Genomic DNA, 21,248 nt, shown 5'->3' on the forward strand with positions numbered 1-21,248 from the left:
ATTTTAAGGTCGTCTATGAACTTTCCTAACAAATTTCCTTACTTTATGTCAGAGATTTTCTTGCCTCCTCTGTGTATAGGTTCCCCATTAGCATATAGTAAGTAAATGCACATGCAGTCACTGAAAGTCCCTCCGTTATTTGAGGGTGTAAATATAATAGATATATTCTACACAATGCAGGTTTAAATGAACATCCAAAAGAAGCTGGATCTCATCTGGCAGTAGCAGGAACACCACTTTCTTTTTTACGTACTATTTTGAAATCGTGGAGGAAAGCTTTTTTTTTTTTAAATTATTATTTTTTTTAAGTATAAAACAGAAAATTGCAAGATTTTAAAAGAAGAGATGAATATCTAAATTAGACCAAAAGTAACAGCAGAGACCTTTATTAATAGAGATGGTCGAAAAATATTGAATAGTTTTTCTTTGAAGAGTAGGCTATGCACCAAAAGATTCTCTTCACAGTAAGCTTTCATCATCAGGAGAAAGTTATGGATTCTTCATGAAAAAATGCAATTTCATTAATTAAAAACCCGCTTCAGTAAAAATTTCTTTTTTAAAAAATGTGAAATATTTTAAAATGAAAAAAAAAAGTGGAAAAGCAATCTTTCATTTTAAACTCATAAAGCCTACTTTTTAAAGTTTTCCAGGAAAATTATTGGTGGTTTTTAACTGGTCCAACTTGCACATGAGTGTGGGCGCTGGGATCACCCTATATGCTGATTTTCATTCTGTCTTCTGTTTTCCCATGAGCAGTTCCTTAGGGCTGTCACTGTAATTTGTTTCTTCCTCACTGCTAGCTCAGCAGAGAGCCACCTCATGTTCTGGTATGTGGCTGCTCCTGCAGGGCTGAGCAGTGAGTCACTTCTCTCTGTGGGATTCAGGGTGTGTGCGCGCATTCTGCCCTGCAAAACACACTGTGGAGAGAGCCAACGGAAGAGCTATCTGGCTTTAGATGTCTCACCTTAATTTGAAACTTTAATATGTGTCCCTGTGAGGCACCAGCGCCTCTAGCTGGGACTCTGCAGGGGCTGAATTCAGTCATTATAAAGATGTACAGTTAGGTCCTACCCATAAAGGTGCATAGGAATCGTTCTGTGACTCTGGGGCTGTGCTGGTCTGCAGTACACATGCTGCATGGAGTCTAGTGCTCTGCTAAAATTGTCTCTTTTGTGCCACCTACTGACTGTATCGCTCCCGATATCTATGTAGTTAATGTGAACACAATTTTCAAATATTGTTTTCTTTCAGAAGTACGGAATGTGTGTGTGAGCGTGTGTGAGCTGCTATTGGCAAGGTGTATCAGCTTCATCACTGTTATGGATAAGTGCATGTGATTATGTGTTGTCCACGTATAAAACAGTAATTTGTGTGGACCTGATCGGTAAATTCAATGATGTGAAACTATATGGGAGTCAAGTCCTGCAAGAACCTCGAGATCAGCCAGTCCAAGCACCCTGCTCAAAGCACGGTCAGCTGGAGCGAGTTGCTCTGGGCTGAATATGTCCAAGGGTGGAGATTCCACAACCTTCCAAGGCACACAGTCCCAGTATTTAACCTTGACAGTAGAAAAGTATTTTCATATTTTTAAATTGAATTTCCTGTATTTTTTTCCCCTGTATTATTCCAGTTGGTGCTGCTTGCCTCTCGTTCTGTCACTGAGCTCCATTGAGAAACATCTGGCTCTGTCTTCTTTACTCACTCTCACCAGGAATTTATATACATTCATAAGCCCCCCCTCAGCCTTTACTTCTCCAGGCTGAACAATCCCATCTCTCTCTCTCCTCACGTCTGCTACTTCAGTCCCTTAGTCATAGTCATTGCCCTTCACTGATTTCACTCAAGTTTGTTGATGTCTCTCCTGTACCGGGGAGCTCAGCACCAGACTCATGGGGCTCACCTGTGCTGAGCTGGGGGAAGCATCACCTCCTTGGACCTGCTGGCAGGGTTCATCCTAATGCAGCCCAGAATGCTCTTGGCTGCCTTTGCCACAAGTGCACATTGCTGGCTCCTGTTTAGCTTGTTGCCCAGCTAGACCTAGTCCTTATTATGTTTGGAGGTGTTTTTCAGGATGATTTGGTATACCTGCAGACTGAAGGAAAAGGTTTGAAATAACTCAGGTGGAGACATGTCACTAGAAACCAGTCTCTAATGACTGACTGGTGCTGAAAGCTGTGAGGACTTTTGAAATCCTGAGAGAGGATTCACTAAGTGAAGTGATATAATCCACAGCTGAACAACTGGCATACCACCCTCCCGCCCCCAACCCTGCCCTTTCCTCATGATGCTGTGATGATCAAGTACTACGGATCTTCTTGTTCTACACAAATGGGAAGAAAATGTATTTTATATAACTTTTTCTGGTTTATTTATGAGGTAATCCAGAGTGGTCCAAACTTCAGCCTGCAGGGCATTGTACCAGGCCCACAGTATCTTTACAGGTATTGCCTAGCTCCCTTGCAGGGAGCAGTCATGGCAGGGAATGGATCTGAGGCCAAGAGAGGCAGTCCAAAAGCTGAGTGCTTCCGAGTGCACCTGTGTGCAGCCCCACAGCTGAAGCTGTCGCTTGGTAGCACTTCCTCACCAGATGCATCTGACATGCAGATGACCACACTGACATAAAAAAAAAAAAGAAAAAAAAAAAGAGTGCTGTTAAAATCTGTTCATCTCACACCCATCTATGTGTGCAGGCACCTTGGATCCTGGATTATCTTGGCTGCAGATCAGGACGTGATAGGATGCACTTTCTTTTGGAAACACAGCTCCTCTGTCTGTTGCTTGTCTGTCAGTTTGGATTCACTGTCTTTTTGTGTTCCCTTTGTACTTCTGGTCTTCATTTGTGCCTCTAATGATTTTAACTTGACAGTGTATGAAATGAGAAGGAGAAAGCTAGTGGTCAATCCCAAGGCAGAGAACCAGGCAGCCAACACATGGCTTTTCTCCTGCTTTTTGGCCATAAACCTTCTCTGTGTTACCGGCCCATACAAAGAAAGAGACAGATACATGGTTTGTCAGGAATGCACAGATCAGGGGATTTGATCTAGGCCCACCTCTTTCCTGCAATGTGAGTAACTGTGTATCTTTGAAACCCAGAGTCCCAGGACCTAGATATGTCTGTGACTCCTCTCCATAAATGTGAGTGTCAGGCAGCATGGTTGGCTTATTCACGCAGGAGCCTGGCATGTAAGCTTTGATGGCATGGCCCTCCTTACATCCCGGCTAATCGCCAATTGAGAGCATTACTATATGCCAGCTTTGGAGGCTGTTAGAAAGACTTCAGCAGCTAAGGCTGAGCATAGCAGCCACAGGGCTAATCCTGGCAGACTGCAGTGCTGGTACTGGCTAGCAGAAGTGTGATTGCTCACAATGCTGTCTGTGCATGTCCTGTGCTGCAAGGCTTCTCTTATTTCTCCTTACAGCCTTGCTGTTCCAACCATAGTGACATGTTTTCCTAGTCAAAGGCACTAGATCCTTTTCAATGAGCTTGCTGCTAAACTGTATTTTCCTTTGATGAGAGCTACATCCCATCACCTGTTTTTCTTTTTTGTTTGTTTGTTGCTCTCCATTGAAACTCAGTGAGCCTAACTCAGCCTGGGGGCTCTGTTTAGCTCAGCTGATTTAACCACCCTGACCTCATATCACCTTTCTAATTGATTAGCTCTTGCTCAGGCTTGAACTGAATCAAAAAAAAATTCTCTATTTTCAGTTGTCATCCAGTGCTAACCTTTCCTTTCCCATAAGCTGAATGGCTGACCCTTCCTTCCTTATTTCTCTTCCCTCTCCCTCTCTCTCCTAGTTGATGCTTCCACCAGCCTTAACCTTGAGCGCACAGCGCTTGCTAGAAAGCGATTCACATTGCAAGGTCTTTCCAACCGCAGAGCTCCACCCAAAGGTAAAATCACCACATGCAGCATTTGGTCTCTGGCCATCTGTCTCCTGCACTCCCACAATGTTCTCTCCATCACATAGTGCCATCCATCACTATTTCCTAGAGTGCTGCCGCATCCCACCCAAATGCGCCTGTCTGATACGCACTTATGACTCCTCCAAGACCCTGTTACCAGAAATGGCTCTCATGGCAGTGTTGGCAAGGCAAGCTTTGAGTTGAGTGGTTGAATCTTTTCATAGTGCACAGTGCGAGTAAGGTTTGTTTCCATTTTTTTTTCAAGGGCCAAAGTGTGAAGATCTTTTTTAAAACAAGAACCTAACTTCTTTCAGCAGTTTACTGGCTTGTAAGAAAGAGTATTATCTTTGTGTTGTGCTGCTCTAGATTTTTGTGTGTTAAATCGTTCATTGGTTGGTGCTCTTCGGTTTAACAGTTATTGCTCAGCCATAATCTACTGGTAAGACTGGGGAACTGGGATTCAGAAGATCTGGAGTTTGCTGCCATTTCTACCGAATTATGTTGTATGGCACTGTAAAATGATGTGTTGTGAGTCTTTGTGCATACATGTTTAGAAGACGCTTAATATCCATGAGCAGAGAGTGTTGCATATTCCTGACTGTACTAGGAAGATATTTTAGAGGAAAGAAAGAGATGTGAATAGAAATGAAATTGAAAGACTATACGCACAATCACTCTGAAAATATAAGGTAATTACTCTTTAAATTATTATTATATTTCTTTTCTCCTGCTCTGAAAAATATTTCCTATGTGAGACAAAGGGCTAGTATGCACTGGTGGAGAGGGTCAGCATCACAGGAGGGAGAAGTAAGACAGAAGAATAAAAAGAGAAATATAGAGGAGTTATAGTAAAACGTTACAAAAAGAGAATACGGCAATAACCAGGGCAGCTGTAAGATCCTGTCTAGGAGGTTAAGGCTGTGATTGGTAGGAAGATTCAAGATTCAACCAATTCAACGTTTTGAAAACAAAACAAAAAAAGTGAGTGGTTTTCAGATCCTCTGACTTGGGGAAATCAATCACAAAATGCAGATCTGCTAAGTGCAGGATAGCACTGTAATTCAGGGGAGTTCAGATCTGCAGTTTTGGTTTGTGTTTCCTTCTCCTTTTTACCTGAATTTCTGTCGTCATCTGAGATGTCTTGTGTTTTGTCCAGTATTTCCATGTTCCAGACAGCAAGGCATACTTCAGAAGAGTTCATACCCCTAAGGTGTAGGCACTGTCGGCTCAAAGACTTGCTGGCTCTGGTTACTTGAGGTTCCTGTGACAAACCTCCCCTACGCAATGCCCCATGTTTGCTGATTTCCCTTTGGTGTGCTGTTCAGTTATTAATCTGGTCCTGGCCTAGAGGAAAACACTTGGCAAATGGCCTCAATGTTTTGCAAAGTGTGGTCATTTCTGTAGGCAATGTTGTGACAAAAACGATGCCAGCACTGACTGGCTGCCAGCATAACTGGCTGGTATGGCAGATTGGAAGCAGTGAGAAGGTAACAGGGAAGTTACTGCAGTAGCCTTGTCTTGCTTTTGACCCTTTTGTGTAAAAATCCATTACTGGCCCTGGCAGAAGATGGCATAGTGAGCTGAGCTTACTGTGGTTTGGACCCATTGTGTCTGTTCATGGCCAGAACACATAAAAGGGAAAGTCTGAACAACAAAATGATGAGACTAACTAGGGGGAAAACAAGATTGCCAATTGGATGCTGAAAGCGTTGCTGAACTGTCTGCCCGAGGTAGATATCATGGAGAAGAAAACTTTGTATAGAAGCACCTTGGTGTTTTGGCAAAGGAAATGCTGATGTGTGGAGGAGAAGCTTCACCATCCTCCACTCCATCCGTGTGGAGAGCCCCAAGGCTCATACCAGAACTGGCACCAAACGTAAAAGCCCACACTTGCAGCACTTTGCATTTCCCCTCTCGCAGCATTAGCTGTCATGGTTTGTGGAGCCAAGCTCGTATTCCTTGGAACTGGCACAGGGTCTCCAAGAGCTGCAAGAAGCAGTGTAAATGTAACCAAATCCTACGAGTACAAAGTGAAGTTTTCTTTGCATTTTAATAAGGGCGGTCACAGCAGCCTAAATTTGGAATAATTCTGTATTAATCATCACTGAGGTTAAACAAGAGTTTAACCTCTCATTTTAATTCAGCCTTAGGAGATATAAATAAGGATGTACTTGAATGTGTGCTTATTAATATGAATTTACTGCTATCGATATGTAAGTAAGGAGCTACATTAATGCTTACAGAAATTACAGACTTTTTAATAAGGCAGAAGTACAGTTAAAATGCACTGAAATTTTACAGAGCTAATATGGTTCCCTGCTGTTTTGGCATAACAAACATTGCAGAAATTGCTGTTTGACCAGTCATGCTAATTTCTGCTCCGCTGGAAACAGACAGTGAATGTGACATTTATGAGGCAGAACTATGGAAAAAAAACAACGTAAAGAGAAATGTTGTGTGACTGAACACTACTATCAGGAAATGTGAAGATGACGAGTGGGAAAAAGAATTTTAAAATTACTGAAAAATAAATCTTCATAGTAGTATAGTTTTGCAAAGGATATTTAAACCTGAAGTTTAAAATAACATGACATTTCTTTTACTCCAGTGCTGTTTGACACCTAACCGTGAAAAAAAAAAAGAGAGAAGATACAGTAAGAGAAAAGAAAGCAATTGGAATAGAAAATTCTCCCTGAATTGCAGACACTGACTGGGAACATCTAGGCTAAGATTCAGCAAAGATATATGCATGTTCTACAAAGAGCTTTCTGTGATATAATTCTTTTCCTACTCCAGGAATGTCTCTGATGAAAATAGAACCATTTAATTTTTACATAAATATGTTTTTGATATTTTAAAAAATCAAAACATTAAAATCACAAATAATTTTTAACAATCTGAAAAGCTTCAACAGAATATTTAAAACTATTTCTAATGTCATTTTCAGCTGAAGCTGTGTCCTGGTATAGTTAATTGTTCAAGTATCTCTTACTGAAACTGAGATCTGAAGGCTATGAATAGCTTTACTTGTGTCTCAAAGAAAATACTCACTTGAGTAATGCATCACATGGGCTTGGACTGTTTGCAGCAGAAGAGACTAAAATTTTAATCCTGAAATAGTTGTAAGCAAGCAACTTTTTCTCTCAAGTGGTGCTGCTGTAGTTGGTAGGTGCAAGAGCCACATTACTGTGCTTGTAGGTGTGTAGATGCAACCTCCTAAGAGCTGCTTAATGACGAGAAAGTGTTTTGAAACATTATGTGCTCTCTGAAGCTAGCAGTTAGTCCATTTATACCTTTGATCTATTTATGAACTATTTTGAGAAAAAATGCTGCTCACATCTCACAGTAAAATCTTAGAAAGTTGTGTGTTTATTCCCAAACAGCCTTTGGGAAAAGGCATGATTTGAATTGGAATAAACAAACAAAAAACCCTCTGGTGACTTCATTTTTTCCAAGCTGATTTACACCCGTAAGGAGAGAACATTCCCACAGCAAACTCCCAGAAATAACAAACGTGAATTCTAAACCATTCGTGTTTGGTTTTCCGTGTATTTCAGGCCAGTCATCACAGAACAAGCAGCTCAGTGTCTAAATAATCTGAAGTTCATCTGCAGACACACACACCGCTCTAACCATCATCCTCATCTCTGTGTTTTGTAGCTGTACTTAGACTACTTGTTTGCTACAACATTAACTGGCTAAAACATTAAGTTTCCCTTCGGCAGCATTAAGATTGGCTCAATTGGAACTGCTTTGAAAATATGTTTTTATATAAACACTTTTCCGTGTTTTTCACTTTGTAGAAAGTATCTCTCCTGGCTGTCTTAGGGAGCAACCTACCTTTTATTCACCCTTTTCCAGCTGCTGCTTTGCTTTGGACATCTTTTACCCTCAGTGCTTATTAACCTCTAATCCTGCCCTGCATTGCATCTGTCTATTCTCCCAGATCCAGAATCTAAGGAAAGAGAAGTTACCCGTCGCTTTTCCCTAGCCTCCTCCATCAGCACCACAGCTAATGCATCTGCTGTGACCAAAGGTACTGTCATGCTGCTTGCTTAGCTACCCTTCTCCCTTCCTGCTGACTGATTCATTTGCTGCCAAAAGCTGTTCACAGAGTGAGTTATCAAGCTCAGTTTTTATAAACGCACGAGATTGCAGTAGAAGAAGAATCAATAACACCTGCAGGAAGGCAGGCCAAGACATTTGAACTTTGTGTCAAGGTGTGCTCCCATTTCTCAGCTTCAAAGAGTGGTGCTGATTTCCATGGAAACTGTATTCACTTTTGGCTGTTATGGGTTAGTTTTCCAACTTCTCCATGGGTTTGGATTAGCCAAAATTCAACAGAAATTATTTTCCCATTTCCTTAAAGCTGCTTAGCAATTGTAGATTTCAAGAAAGGTAGGCTCTGCTCTTTGAGTAGCAGTAATCAATAAGAAAGCTTGAAATCAAGCCAAAAATGGGGTAGCAATTAATGCCAGTTTTAAGCATATTTAGTGTAATTACAGTTATGGTTAGAATACTTTCAGAGTGGCAGGAAGTGAAAGCGTGGTGGAGTTTATAAGGAGAAGGATATGATGTTACCACTCTATACAAATACTTCTTTGCCAACCTCTTTAGACAATAATACTTCAGCATTACCACATGAAAATTACAGGCATAGCATGGGAAAAGAGGTTCTTATAGTGTCCAGTCTTTGCCATCAGCTTCAGATATATATGGTCAATTATTAGGTAATGGGAAAACTGATAACCTACAAAATTACTTCCTAAGCTAAGGAATAGAAAGAAGCACATACATAGAAAGAGAATGGGCAAACTAGGGTTGTTCTATAGTGTGATTTATTAAAGAGAGTGTGTATGAATTACAATGAAATTCAAACTTTATAAAGGTTTCATGTAAAAGAAAAAGGTTTTAGGAACCTGTCTACCGTTAGGCTGTTGGAATTATCTTGGAAGGGTGAGAAAACTACTTTTGTAATCATTTTAAAAGCTAGAAAACAAAAACAGTGCTTTCCAATAAAGCGTTTTATTTACAGCATATGCTTTAAAAAAATGTTTAGCTTAGCTCCATCACATCATGAGCTCTCTACATGTGTAGTCAGGACACCGGAGAAGCACTGTACATGGGGCTGTGAAGGATGCCCTCCAATTCTGTGGGACTCAAGTGTTGGCTTTTTTCAGCCTTTCCCTGCCAGCCTCATGTGTAGGAAGGTGATTGTGAGTCTTCCTGTATTAGTGCCATCTCCTGGACGAGTGTGAGAGAAACCATCTGTGAATCCTGTATGGAAGCAGATACGTTTATTGTGTCTTAATGTCTTTTGCAAAAAGAGGCCTGTTTCCTATTCACATCACAGAAGTGTTTGTCTTCACCACTTAGAACTTAGGGGATGGTCATTTTTCTGGATGAGATGGAAAGTATTAGGCAGGTCATGGTTCTAGGTAATGGGAAAGCAAGTTTCTCTTTTAACAGTATTTACAGCCTTGTGACTCTGCAAACTTCACACAGGTCCCCTTGTTCCTGCAGTTAAAGTCAAGAGACATGAAATAAAGAGTGACCCAACTCCCTTGGGGTTTGAAGGTATGAGTATTTCCATCCTGCATGAAAACCTGTTTGGCAGTCTTTTGATATTATTCACCCAATTCACATCTCATCGCTGCTGGTGGATGACACTGGACTCCATGTAGGCATTCAGGGTTTGGTGTCACTTTATCTGTTTAACTGGGATAAACAAAACTTGTCACCTCTTTTCTTGTCACCTGCACTCATGCCATATTTATGAAATTTCACCTAGAGATGGGCCTAAATTAAAACCTCATTTCTCTGCCTATTTTGGGAAATAATGCTCTAGATTATGATCTGGATCTGGATTTTCTGCCCAGCTTCTACCTCACCCTGTGGAGGGGGAGGAGAGTTTAGCAGCAGGGAGCCAAGGGGCTACTTTTCACCTTCACCTGCAGTCTGGCCACTTGCATCCCTCTTCCCTTGTTGGGCTTTGCACCTAATAAGAGGAGCAGGAGCCACATGCATGAAGATCACAAAAGAGGCTAGACTACATCAATATCCATTTAAGGTGCAGTGTTTCATTTCAGTCAAGCAGAATTTCCACCTGTTTGTTGCAGCAGGTTCATCGATTACTGCTTAATAAACAACACCAAACAGTTAAACTGGGAAGTGATTCTCCAACTACTGGAAGATCGCCACCTTCCAATGCCAACTTTTCCCCTTGCACAAGGATCTGCCAGAGCACATTGCTCTGTGGGGCACAAGCAGTCAGGTACCCCCGTGGTAGGAGAGGGAGAAGAGAGACATAGGCTGAGGAATCCTTTCTTATAATTGTGTTGCTTTGCACAAAACCTTGGTAGAAAGGATGGATGGCCAGGTCAGTGATGGGATTGTTAACACATCAGAGCTACCTGCTATGTCACTCCCAGCAGAGGAGGAGACTGGAACAGAGAGGCTGGAAGAAGTTCAGAGGCAGCAGATTAAATAGTGGTTTTGCTCTTTGCAGGATATTTCCTCATGCTTGTGACACCTGGCACTAAGTTTGGAATCATCCTGGCACCCAGCACCAGTTTCCCAAACCATGGTGCTTATAGCTCACTTTTCTCCATGATAGACACTTTTCTCAGCATACCACTTGGTTGCAGGTATTTCAAGGTGCAAGTACTAGTCATAGGACTCCAGAGCTGAGTTGATCCTCACTGGTTAAAGAATATGGTCCTACTGCATAACAGCCCTTACCAGACTGAGTTTCTTTAAGTAGGAAGCAATGAGCATTGTCATCCCTTTACTAGAAAATATTGCTGCTGTTGCCAGAGCTCTGACAGAGTTAACAATGTTAAGGATTTGATTTACTTAGATAAAAACTTCCCCCACAAAACTGCATTCTTCAAGAGTACTGTCATTCAGTTCTGGCTGGGAAGAAGAGCCTCCCTGGTCCGTTTTCATTGCTGTATGGGTGGGCATCAATCCCATATACCACCACCTACAGAATGATTTGAAAAGCTGCAAGAAAAGTATGTTAAAAATGGGTGAGGAAGCTGTAGAGAAATAGAACACTGCACTGTACAGCAAATGCTTTCATGAATTCATATCAGTATTTGTTTGATTCATATGGCTGTTCTCTGTCATTCCCAGACTGTTTTTCTGAGGAATACTGCTGTAGTTTCACTCATTTGTGCTCATCAAATGTCTCCTCTTTTTATAACCATTGGATCCCAATCCACCTGTTTGTTTAAGAGACAACCAGTTGCAGAGGTGATACTGGAAGTCACTTTGTACTGGTTATCTGGTCACTATTTCACCTTTAAGACAAAAAATTGTACTTCCTGTCACAGATGCTTTTGAGAACACCATATTGGCCCAGACTAAATGTAATACTGGTTCCACCACGAGACCTGTACCTAGATCTGCTTCACAGACAGGTAAACTAAATTAAAACATTTATCATCATCTTGATTTGAGAGTGTAATGTAAGTTTACGACAACATTTATTCTCTTTAACTAAAAGATATCTTTCTTGTACAATGGACATTATTTTCCTTGAAAGCAGTGAAAGAACAAGCTTGGACCAATAGCAGTTATAGAAACAATGTCCCAGAATCTGGTTTTCTGTACTTCAGGCATAGCTGAAAATAAGTCTTCGAACTGATGTCAGAGAGCACAGAATTTCATCTGTGTTATTTTATAGCTTGAATGAAGGATGTAAAAGTTACTTAGATTATTTCTCAGTCTCTGAAATTATTGTAGCAATTTGTGTGGAAGAGGAAGATTGATGCATGTATTTGTAAGGAATTCTTGCCTTTCTGCCTTGGATGCTTCCTTTGAATGACAGTGGCAAAAGATCACTTTGTCTAATGCATTATGATTATTATCCAGATGCTTTGTCTAAGCAAGAAGGAGGATTTTTGTTTTCTTCTGGTGTTTGTAGCTTGACTTGTGAATTTGAACTAAAATTGCTATAGCAGTTTAAAGCTAAATAGCATCAACACATTCTTGTATGTTTAGACAGCTGGTGTGATTCTACTGATAGAACATACAGGATCCATTTCTAAATTCTGTGGGATCTGTAACTGAAATTGTCTCTTTTATCTTGGTGTGAACACTCACAATGCAGCACATGAAGCCACTTCAGAAGCTAGTTTACACCTTGAAAAACATCACCTGGATGACGTAACCATACTTGTAGGGTTATAACTGGGGACGCTGGTCTGGTGGAAGACAGTCACTGTCTCTCTTGTAACTGACTTGTAATGGTCAGGGAAGCCACAGCCCCTGGACAACAGGAGGGAGGAGAAGGGGCTGCAGAGCTGCATGACCACACATTACACAAATTTATTTGTTCTTAAATAAATAATAAAATTAATTTGAAGTGTCTTAAATTTAAACAATTATTTAAATAATTATTAATAACCTACCATCAGAGGTCTGGTTGTCTTGTACCTTGTTTATTCTGTCCCTTCCCTGCATTTTCAGCCTGCTCCAGGGCACAGTCTTGTAAGTTGCTCAGATGGTAATATTACCTTGGGGTGTGATGGAGATAAGAAGTCAACCAAAATTCAATGGCTTCGATTTGTAGATAAATATGTGGAGGTAAGCTAAAAAATGAATGAGCATGGTCTTCTGAAAATCATTTTGCCAAAGTCATAATTTGCTACAGCGCTTGCTATACAAAAGTATTCCTGACCTTGCTTTTTGTACCTCATGAACTGAAGAGGTTTAGTGATGCTAAACACAGAAGGTATTGATGCACGTGCATCATGGCCACACAGTCCGCCCTCCTACAAATGACAGCAAGTGGTGCAGATTTTTTAGAGAGAGAATAATGGCTGCAATGTAATTTTTATGGCAAAATCAGGGAAGAAGCTGTAAAAAGGTATGAGTAATTCAGTAAGTGAAATAGCGGAAAGTGAACCTGTGACATTTATTTTTAAAAGACTGAGTCTGAAAGCAGCTAATGACCAATAGCTAACTCTTTTTGTTTTCTCTCTTTTGAAAAGGTTGGCCCAGCAGGCAACTGCCATCTCTAGACACATTTGAAGATTTCGAAGCCATCCCCTCCAGCATGGATGAACTCTCCAACTCTTCAGACATGGAGGAAGAGACCAACCCTAACAATGTAATTCCTTTTTACAAAGTAAAGTAATCCCTTTCGTAGTACAACATTTTCTTCTCTAAGGATCAAGATTTAGCCTACAAAGTTTGGGTTCATACCTGCCTTAAATTCATGGATGTGTGGGAAGACAGAAGATGGGAGCTTGATCTGGGGTATTAAGGGATTATTCTAAGACTATTTTATTGATCGGGATCAGTACTATTAAAAGCCACCCTTACTTGTAAGCTGTAGCTTTATCTTTATAGCTAAATAACAAAGGTGGGAGAAAACACTGAGCCCTTTAAAAATATAATTCCAGACTTTTCCAGGGAACATAAGCTGGTGTCACAAACTCAGTTTCTATATCAGAATAATGTCTGGTTGATTAATTCTGAAGCCTGAATGCACAGCAGAGTTCTTTCCTGAGTTTCAATAATGGTTAATCATGGGCATGATAGAACTAATAAAATGTGATACAACTCCCCAGAACAGAAATCTCTGCCAGCTTGAAATGCTTGATTCAGTGTTCAACCAAAGACACTTTCTGTTGCACAATGTTCTTTCCTCCATAATGACTATAATTCTGGTGCATCGTTTCATTTATTTTAGGGGACCAATCTTTTTCGGGTAGAAGGCAGTTTTGACAGCTGTTTCCCAGATTCTCTTACACTTGAGGATGGAGATCTAGTGCAGTTTGTGCAGGAAGGAGAAAACGGACAATGGTAAGTAAAGCAGAGAGACAATTTAACAGGTAGAATGTCTACAGCCTCTTCAAAAAGATGGAATATGTTCAGGAAAATGTCAAAGCATATTCAAAATCTGTCTGAATCCACTCACTCCATTGAATAAAATGTGAAAATGCAGTGGTGAGCATAAACATAGAAGCAGCTTTGTTTAATTCCACTTAGTTGGTTTTCATCCCAAATGATTGACATGAGGCTTGAGAGGATGGGAGTTTGCATGAAGGGAAATAGAGGAGAATATTTAGGCTTTTGACACCTAGCCAGGACAGCTGCCAAAGGCCGCATCCTTCAATAGGATACACCAGTAGAATCTCATTGCCTTCCACCAAGCTGCAGCAGTGAACCAGAGAGCATGTTTAGCTCCAAAGGCTTAGATATAAGACTATATCTCAGACATGATTGACAAAGTGAGATGAATCTGGCCCCCTTGAGCTTACACACTTTTTGGTGTATTTATGCTTTCTGACTGACAAGTGAGTGTTAGGAACAGACCTGGCAAGGTGTCTGAATTCTCCTTCCATGGTCAATTTGAAGGAAGAAGATCTGATCTCCTTGAAGTGCCCGTGCAGTCAGACGCCTCACTCAGAACTGGCATTCAGCCGAGACAAGAGCAAGTCCCCATAGAGTGAAGGAGTTTTTAGTAGTAAACGAAAACCATGCACCCTGGATGATACTTTCAGCAAGGGAAATGGACGATTCAGTTTCTTCAGCCCCTTTGGTCTAGGGTCTCAAACACAGGCCAAGGCCACTGCCTCCTTCTCATACAGTCTGCTTGCAAGTGAGCTTATTCTGGGGTACTGAGTCACCATCTCAGGCTGCTGAAACTTGGGCAACAGATAACTGTAGGACTGCCCTGGGTAAAACACATGCTTTACACCTACTTGGTAACCACTACCTGCTTGGTTTAGGAAATAGCTGTCCAACATACACCTCTAAGAAACACATCTGAGGGAAAGAGAACGTAAGGAAATGCACTGACTGTTCTCTGAGTTTCAGGTTAGTGAAGAAACTGGTCTCTGAGAAAAGTGAATGGGTTCCTTCCAGTATATTGCAGCCAGCAGAGGGGGACAGTAACAACATAATTAAGAACAGCAATGCAGGTAACAGAGGAAATGTTTTACTGGTATTTAAAATCTTTTCTCTGTGTGTGTGTGTACATCTGCTGAAAAAGGATGTAATAAAAGGTGCACTTGCTATATTCAGCCTGAGTGTGTATGTCTGTGCTGCGGTTTCTGGTGACACAGCTGAGCTAGCCTGAAATTTGGTGCTTGAGGTGTCAGAGCTAGCTAGGCACAACAACTTACCTTGGTCTAACTGTTTTCCTATTCTCAGGTGGAATTTGAATCTTCCACCAAATTCCTGTGGCTATCAGTACCTGGGCTAGCTACTTTACAGCTAATCCAAGTGTGTTACATGGCCGGGTATGTTGTAAATGTGGCATAGCTTTCATCCTAACACAGGTACCGTTTGGATTTAGATCAGCATCAGGGCTGTGATTCTGGTCTAGGTTTGAAATTGTTAAAATCTCATCAACTATTAATGCTTTCATGATATTTCACTGCTGTCTGCAAAGGCCGAAGGAAGGGTTGCTATGGTGAGATCTCACCCAAACCAGCACTAAAAGTCATTCTTTCTCCTTCAGCTTTTGTTCTGATCTAACACTCAAACAGGTTGCACTGGAAAAGCTGTATCTCAGCAACTCTGCAGATCAAAAGTTTAAAATTTTAGATTAAATTTTACCCATCCGTAAGCATAATTTACTAAAATGTGCCCTGGTTTTCTGCTGGTAACAGAACAAAGCAAAATCTGGCACAGCCACTCTCTGGGGACCTGCAATAGAGTGCTGCCAGCAGCTATTTATTCTGAGTTATTAGTTTCCTTTGTTGTTGTTTTTTGTTTGGTTTGGTTTTGTTGGTGGTGGTTTTGGTCAGTCCATTAAAGTGGAGAAAACCCTTCTTGAAAGTTAACAAAGTTCTTTGCTGTGGTTTAAAGGGAGTTTGGTAATTGCTGCTCCTCCACCTGCACAACAGGTCAGTTCTGTCTGCAGCCTCAGTGCCTGATTACGTTAGCATGTCTGATGCTTTAAAAGAAAACCAAAACCATACACATTACAGTTAATTATTTGCCAGAAGAACATCCTGTGCCTTTTTTTTTTTTAGTGAAGGGAATAGGAGAACAGAAGAATTGTGATTATTTTACTTTTTTATTTTATTTCAGGCTTTTAACAATCAACCTCAAGACTGTAGATGGGAAATCCTTTAGACGTGTTGTAGTGACAATGCCCATGTCCTCCTTTTCAGACATGTACAATGATTCCTGCAGCACGGCCTCAGTAGAGTCAGACACCAAGGAGAGTGAGGTGGCCAAAAGCTTCCCAGCAGAACAGAGGGCTGGCAGCTGAATGGTAGGACCAGCCTTCCTCAGGACCCTATCCATCTCTTTGTTTATTTTGGGTGGACACTGGATCAAAGTTGCCTTTCTCACAAGCTCTGAGCTTCATAATTCTCTGAAACTTCATCAGCATGAACAGATGAGAACCACAATGCCCACCTGGCAAGGTGGGAAAAACAAACCTAAAGGGAACATGAACATCCAGACAGCATCAAAACCCACCATCAGTATTAGAGGAGAAAAATGCTTCTTGCATTGTTTATCAAACTGTTTCAGAAGATGTGGCCTAAATTAGGTCGACAGCAGAGCTGGAGAGTTACTATGCACGCACCTTTTGGCAACTTTGCTTGAACACCGAGTTACTGCAGAGGGACACACACATGGATTTGAGTTCTTGCTCTACTATGGAGTCGCCTGGAGGTTTTTCCATTTGCTTGCCTCAGTGGCTGTGCCTTCCCCGCCCTCCTTAATTCCAGCTGATACATCACAAATGTGCCCTTTTTGCTGATGGTAAACACCAAAACCATCACATTTTAGGTTGGCTGTGGAAAGGAAACTTCTGACTTGGACCATCAGAGAGGCTTCGTGCAGCAATGACTTGACTACTTTTGCAATGGCACAGTGAACAACCTGCTGCACACAGCATTATTTTGGGATGATGCAGATGGCAACTCCTGGCCATGATGTGGAGGTGCAGTGCTTAGCCAGGAGGCAAGGATGTGTGACAGTTACTGTGACAAAGAACATGTTTAACTCTTTATGTAATAGAAGTCATTCCTTTGCCCCCTCTGCAGTCTGTGGTTGCTGGTTCACAATCCTTTGCATTTGGTGCCGAGAATTCAATTGAATGCCATTTAATGTCATATGTTTGAGTAGACTGCATGCTTTTTTTGTGTGCTGGGCTATGGAGTAGGAACATTTCATCCCCCACATGGAATATACTTAAGCATCGCAAATAGGCAGTGAGCATTAGATGCTCCAATGAGTGGATAAAGTGTTGTAGTTAAATACTTATTTCCAGGACATTTGGTTAAAGGACTGTACCAAATCTCTGCCACATAAGGATGTAATGTACAATATAAAGTGATAACAGATTTTATTATTCCTATACAAGCCATTAGCTCATTTAGAGCAGCTGTTAAGGTGTGAAGGCATTTTGATGGTAATTGGGTCTTAGGTCCCACAAAAGCTGCTAATACTTTAGTAAAAAATAGTATTGACTAAGGTTGCAAACAGGTGAAGATCAGACTGGAAAAAATGTCCCTGAAAGCTCAAAACTAAGTGATTGGCTTTTGAAATTAGAGATTTTTTGTTTATCTCTGAGAACAGTGATGCTCTATGTAAATAATAAAGGGGACAAGATAACTAAAAATGGAGAGAAAGCAAAACCAAATAACACTCTTTAGTAACTGAGCCTCTTAGCAAAACAGTAGGAGTCTGTAACGTGTTTGCTATCTTCTTTGCAGGGACCTGAATGTTTTTCTTTGCGTCTCAGTGAAGGCTGGTATTGCAAATATCGTAGTGTGTGAGTCAGGATAGCTGCGAAGCAAGTAGATAGTCCCATTCAAGAAAGAGCTTTGAAGTAGGTAGGTAAAGGCTTATTCAGATTTTGTTTGCCTGTGAAGGCTTATTGGTTAATTATGAGTTGCACTGCGGTGGTGAATCCCCATGAATAATGTTCTTCTAACCCTCAATTTCTAAACTCTGGTTTCTGACGTTTTCTGTTCGTGACAAAAGGACTGTAACTTTTTGGTAGCTAATTTTGTCCTACAGAGATAAGAGCTTGTACATTTTGTGCTGGTCATTTACGTTAAAAATGACATGTAGGCTCCCAGGAACATGATTCCTGCTAAAATCTGCTGAAGTTATGAGCATCTTGAGGGAAGAACTGACTCCTTTCAGTCCCCCAAGGAAATGTGCAGTGACATTTTCTTGTAGTGCAATTATTTAATCCTCTCCATAAAACTACTTCACTTTGGTTTCTATATTACTTTCAGTAATTTTTGCATGGCCTGATAACAGTGCTCCTGTCTACCCCTGCCCTATGCACAGGAGAGGAACAGGGAAGGGAGCTTTGATTGCACATTACTAAGTGAGTATAGTAAGCTTTTGTGTGTGTGTGTGTGAGAGAGAGATGGGGAAGGGTTACGCTGTGTATATGAAACTGCCAAAACTAGGATTTGTGACATTGCACACTCGTGGGAAGACCCAAACCTGCACTTTGGAGTTTCTGTGGAGGAATCTCATTCTAATGGTGACATGGCAGTGGGAAGTCTTTGTTTGAACTGGAGATTAAAAATCAGGTATTGCGAGTCCTTTTCCTACCTCTGCCGTGTGCAGGGTGTCAGTGTGCTGCTCCTGTATCCCCTGGTGCCTCGGTATCTCCCTGTGAAATGGGAGGTATTGGATTTCCCTCATGTCCAACTCTGATGTTAAATTCTAGCATGTATGCAAAAACTGGGGACCTTTCGGGGAAAGCAAAGCATTCACGTGTCCCACTGTTCCGTACCTGAGTGTCAGCAGTGGCATCCTGTGGAGTACTCAGGAGCTGGAGCAGGGAGGAGGATTACTGCAGAAGTGTCTCCTGTCTCTCCCAGCAGACCAACCCATTTGATAACTGCAAAGGTATGGGTTGGATTATAACAATTCTCATTCCTACTTTGCTTTTGAAAACTTTTTTTTTTTTCCCCAATATCTCATGTTTTATCCTGTTGGACCAAAGTTTGAGTTACCCCTGCACCAGGAATGTCCTGAGGCTGGCTGGTGACTCCCTGCCCCATGGCTGTGTGCAGCAGTGACACAGCACTCGGGTCTCAGCGGTCTTTGGGAGCCGTTTGTGCCACAGCTGTTCTCAGACACACTGAACCTGAGCAGGGAGCCCACACCAGTTAGTTGTGTCTTTAAGCTCTCTGTAGAGCCAGAGAGCCAAAGGCAGCTGCCTGTTTCTGTCCCCACATCCCAGACTCAGACCATGCTGCAGCTGCTGCTGGGGAGTTCCCGGAGCCCTTTGCCTGGCTGATGTCTGCAGTGCTTCTCAGACAGTGCGACACTGCTGGCTTTGCTTTTTTAAAGAATAAATTTCAATGGAAGGTCAGGCTGCTGACAAGTCTGAGGGCAGCCAACAAGGACTAATGTTCTGGTTTTGCTGATGCGACAGAATGGGGTTTGATGACTTTGTTGTTGTTGTTGTTTTTAATAGTGGACAGGATAGTCTTTTAATTAGTGTATTTTTGTCAAGCAAGGTGGTAATTAAAGGAATGACTCTCCATGACTCTCCATGTACAGTTTGGAATATTATCTGCCACGGTCCAGCAACGCTGATGTGTACATTAAGGTATAGTTGTTCTGTATGTAGGCCTTTGAGACTATCATGTTCAGATAGATGGACCTAAAAATGGTGGTTTCCAAATATGGATTTCATTTCAATGTTGTTTGGAGGTAATATAGCAGTCATTTAGAAGTAGCCACAAAGTTTCAGCTGTAGAAAAGACAAGGCCCAAGGTAAATCTGTGCCATAGCAGCACATGGCTGAACACCGTGCCCTTGCTTCCTGACCAGCGAGGCCCTGCCAGCTGCCGGGCCACCCGGCTGTTCCCTGAGGGTCTGCACTAGCAAGATACGCTCTCCGGGGTGAGGTGTTGGCTTGGATCTCCTCTCTCTGCTCCAGTGCCAGCTTCTGTGAAATTTGCCGAAACTTCTGATCCTCGAAGCTCTGCCCTCTGCTCATTTGAGTGTGGATGGGCAATGGGCTCCTTCATTACCAGAAGCAGTGACAGACAGGCGATTACCATGGTATCAGTCTTGCTGCTTTAGTAAACCAGGCCAGAATGTACCCAGGCATGATCCTCTCCTTCTTTCATTGTCAGACCCCACTGAATGGAGAATCAGACCAGTGATCATTGTCCGCGTCAGAAATGGCTCAGCCAAACCGTGTCTGAACCCTGGCTCATCCTGCCAGTCACAACACAGCTGTGTGTGTGTGTCTTATATTCTGGTTGTGTATGTGATGAAAAGCCATTTTATTATCCATTGTTTTCTTAGGTTCTGAGATTTCAGACAGGATTGGGTATGAAAAAGGCCTTGTGCTTCCTTTCCAAAAATACTCAAAGCCTGGTTTCTAATATATATATGATTAGACATATTTAAGAATAGGGGGAGGAAAAAAAAAAGAGCCAAATTGTGTATTTCTTCTTGCAGTTGGAGCTGAGATAGCTGCTAAGATTTCCTCTCCCCAGCTGAGAATTGGTACAGTTTGTTTTTCTTACATATTTTCCATGGTGTTGATAATGATGTATTTGTATATTGTGGCTGATGAGAGATAATCAGACAGGGAAAAAGCACAGAATTACCTGTCCTTTTTTCCAGTCAAGACAGAATGTATGAATTTATTACAAGAAGAAAAAAAAAGTGTGCAGATGGACTTTCTGTAATTAGGCCATTCTGACCTATGTAGAACCACACTTTGTTTGAAATTTACAAAAATTATAACTAGTACAAAGCATTGTGGTTGGTGTCTCTATATGAAGCAACAAGTCACATGAGCTTTCAGTTCAAAATAAATGTGTACTGCTAAAGGCCCATCAGCATAGCTGAAAAAAACCCACCCATCCATCCAATATAACCTTATTAGCGCAACATGCATGTGTCACAAAAAGCAAAAAGTGTTGTTTTAATTTTCCTTTGCCCCTCTCCCCTAGTCTTGTTCCTGAATCTCTGGGAGTCTTAGGAAAGTGCAAAGGTTCACCAAGACAGGTGAGATTTGCACACGCTCATGCTGCAGTCATAAGGTGAGGAAGCTGTAGGATAACTGTACTGTAGTTAGCCCAGGATGTCTGCTACCAGTGGGTTGTTGAGGAGGGCTAATTGATAAAAGTGCGTGTTGTGGATCATGTAGAAGGGCAAGGAGGTAAAAATGAGAATGCAGAAACACAGTGCAAATACAGAGAGCAAAATAAATTGGAACTAATTTTAATCAGCATCCAGATTTCTAGGGGCAAGCTTCACCTCACCTGAGTTTTCAAGTTATTGGCCCTGTCATGTTACTGCATTTTAATATTGATGCGAGGAAAAAAAAAAAAAAAAGAATCAGGACCATGCCAGATCCCAGACCCTTTCT

At 41.5% G+C, this 21,248-nt stretch overlaps 1 protein-coding gene across 1 annotated transcript in view; it reads left to right on the top strand.

Moving 5' to 3' along the window:
* MCF2L2 (MCF.2 cell line derived transforming sequence-like 2) overlaps positions 1–20,627 on the top strand; it is a 139,657-nt gene extending 119,030 nt beyond the window's left edge. The window contains exons 27-32 of the mRNA XM_050712472.1: positions 9,410–9,481; positions 11,242–11,328; positions 12,904–13,022; positions 13,608–13,720; positions 14,738–14,841; positions 16,042–20,627. Coding sequence (XP_050568429.1) covers positions 9,410–9,481; positions 11,242–11,328; positions 12,904–13,022; positions 13,608–13,720; positions 14,738–14,841; positions 16,042–16,142 — 596 coding nt within the window. The 3' untranslated portion in view covers positions 16,143–20,627. The remainder of the gene's footprint in view (positions 1–9,409; positions 9,482–11,241; positions 11,329–12,903; positions 13,023–13,607; positions 13,721–14,737; positions 14,842–16,041) is intronic.
* The last annotated feature ends 621 nt before the right edge of the window (positions 20,628–21,248 follow it).

This window comes from Cygnus atratus, chromosome 9, assembly GCF_013377495.2.
Source record: "Cygnus atratus isolate AKBS03 ecotype Queensland, Australia chromosome 9, CAtr_DNAZoo_HiC_assembly, whole genome shotgun sequence".
NCBI lineage: Eukaryota > Metazoa > Chordata > Aves > Anseriformes > Anatidae > Cygnus > Cygnus atratus.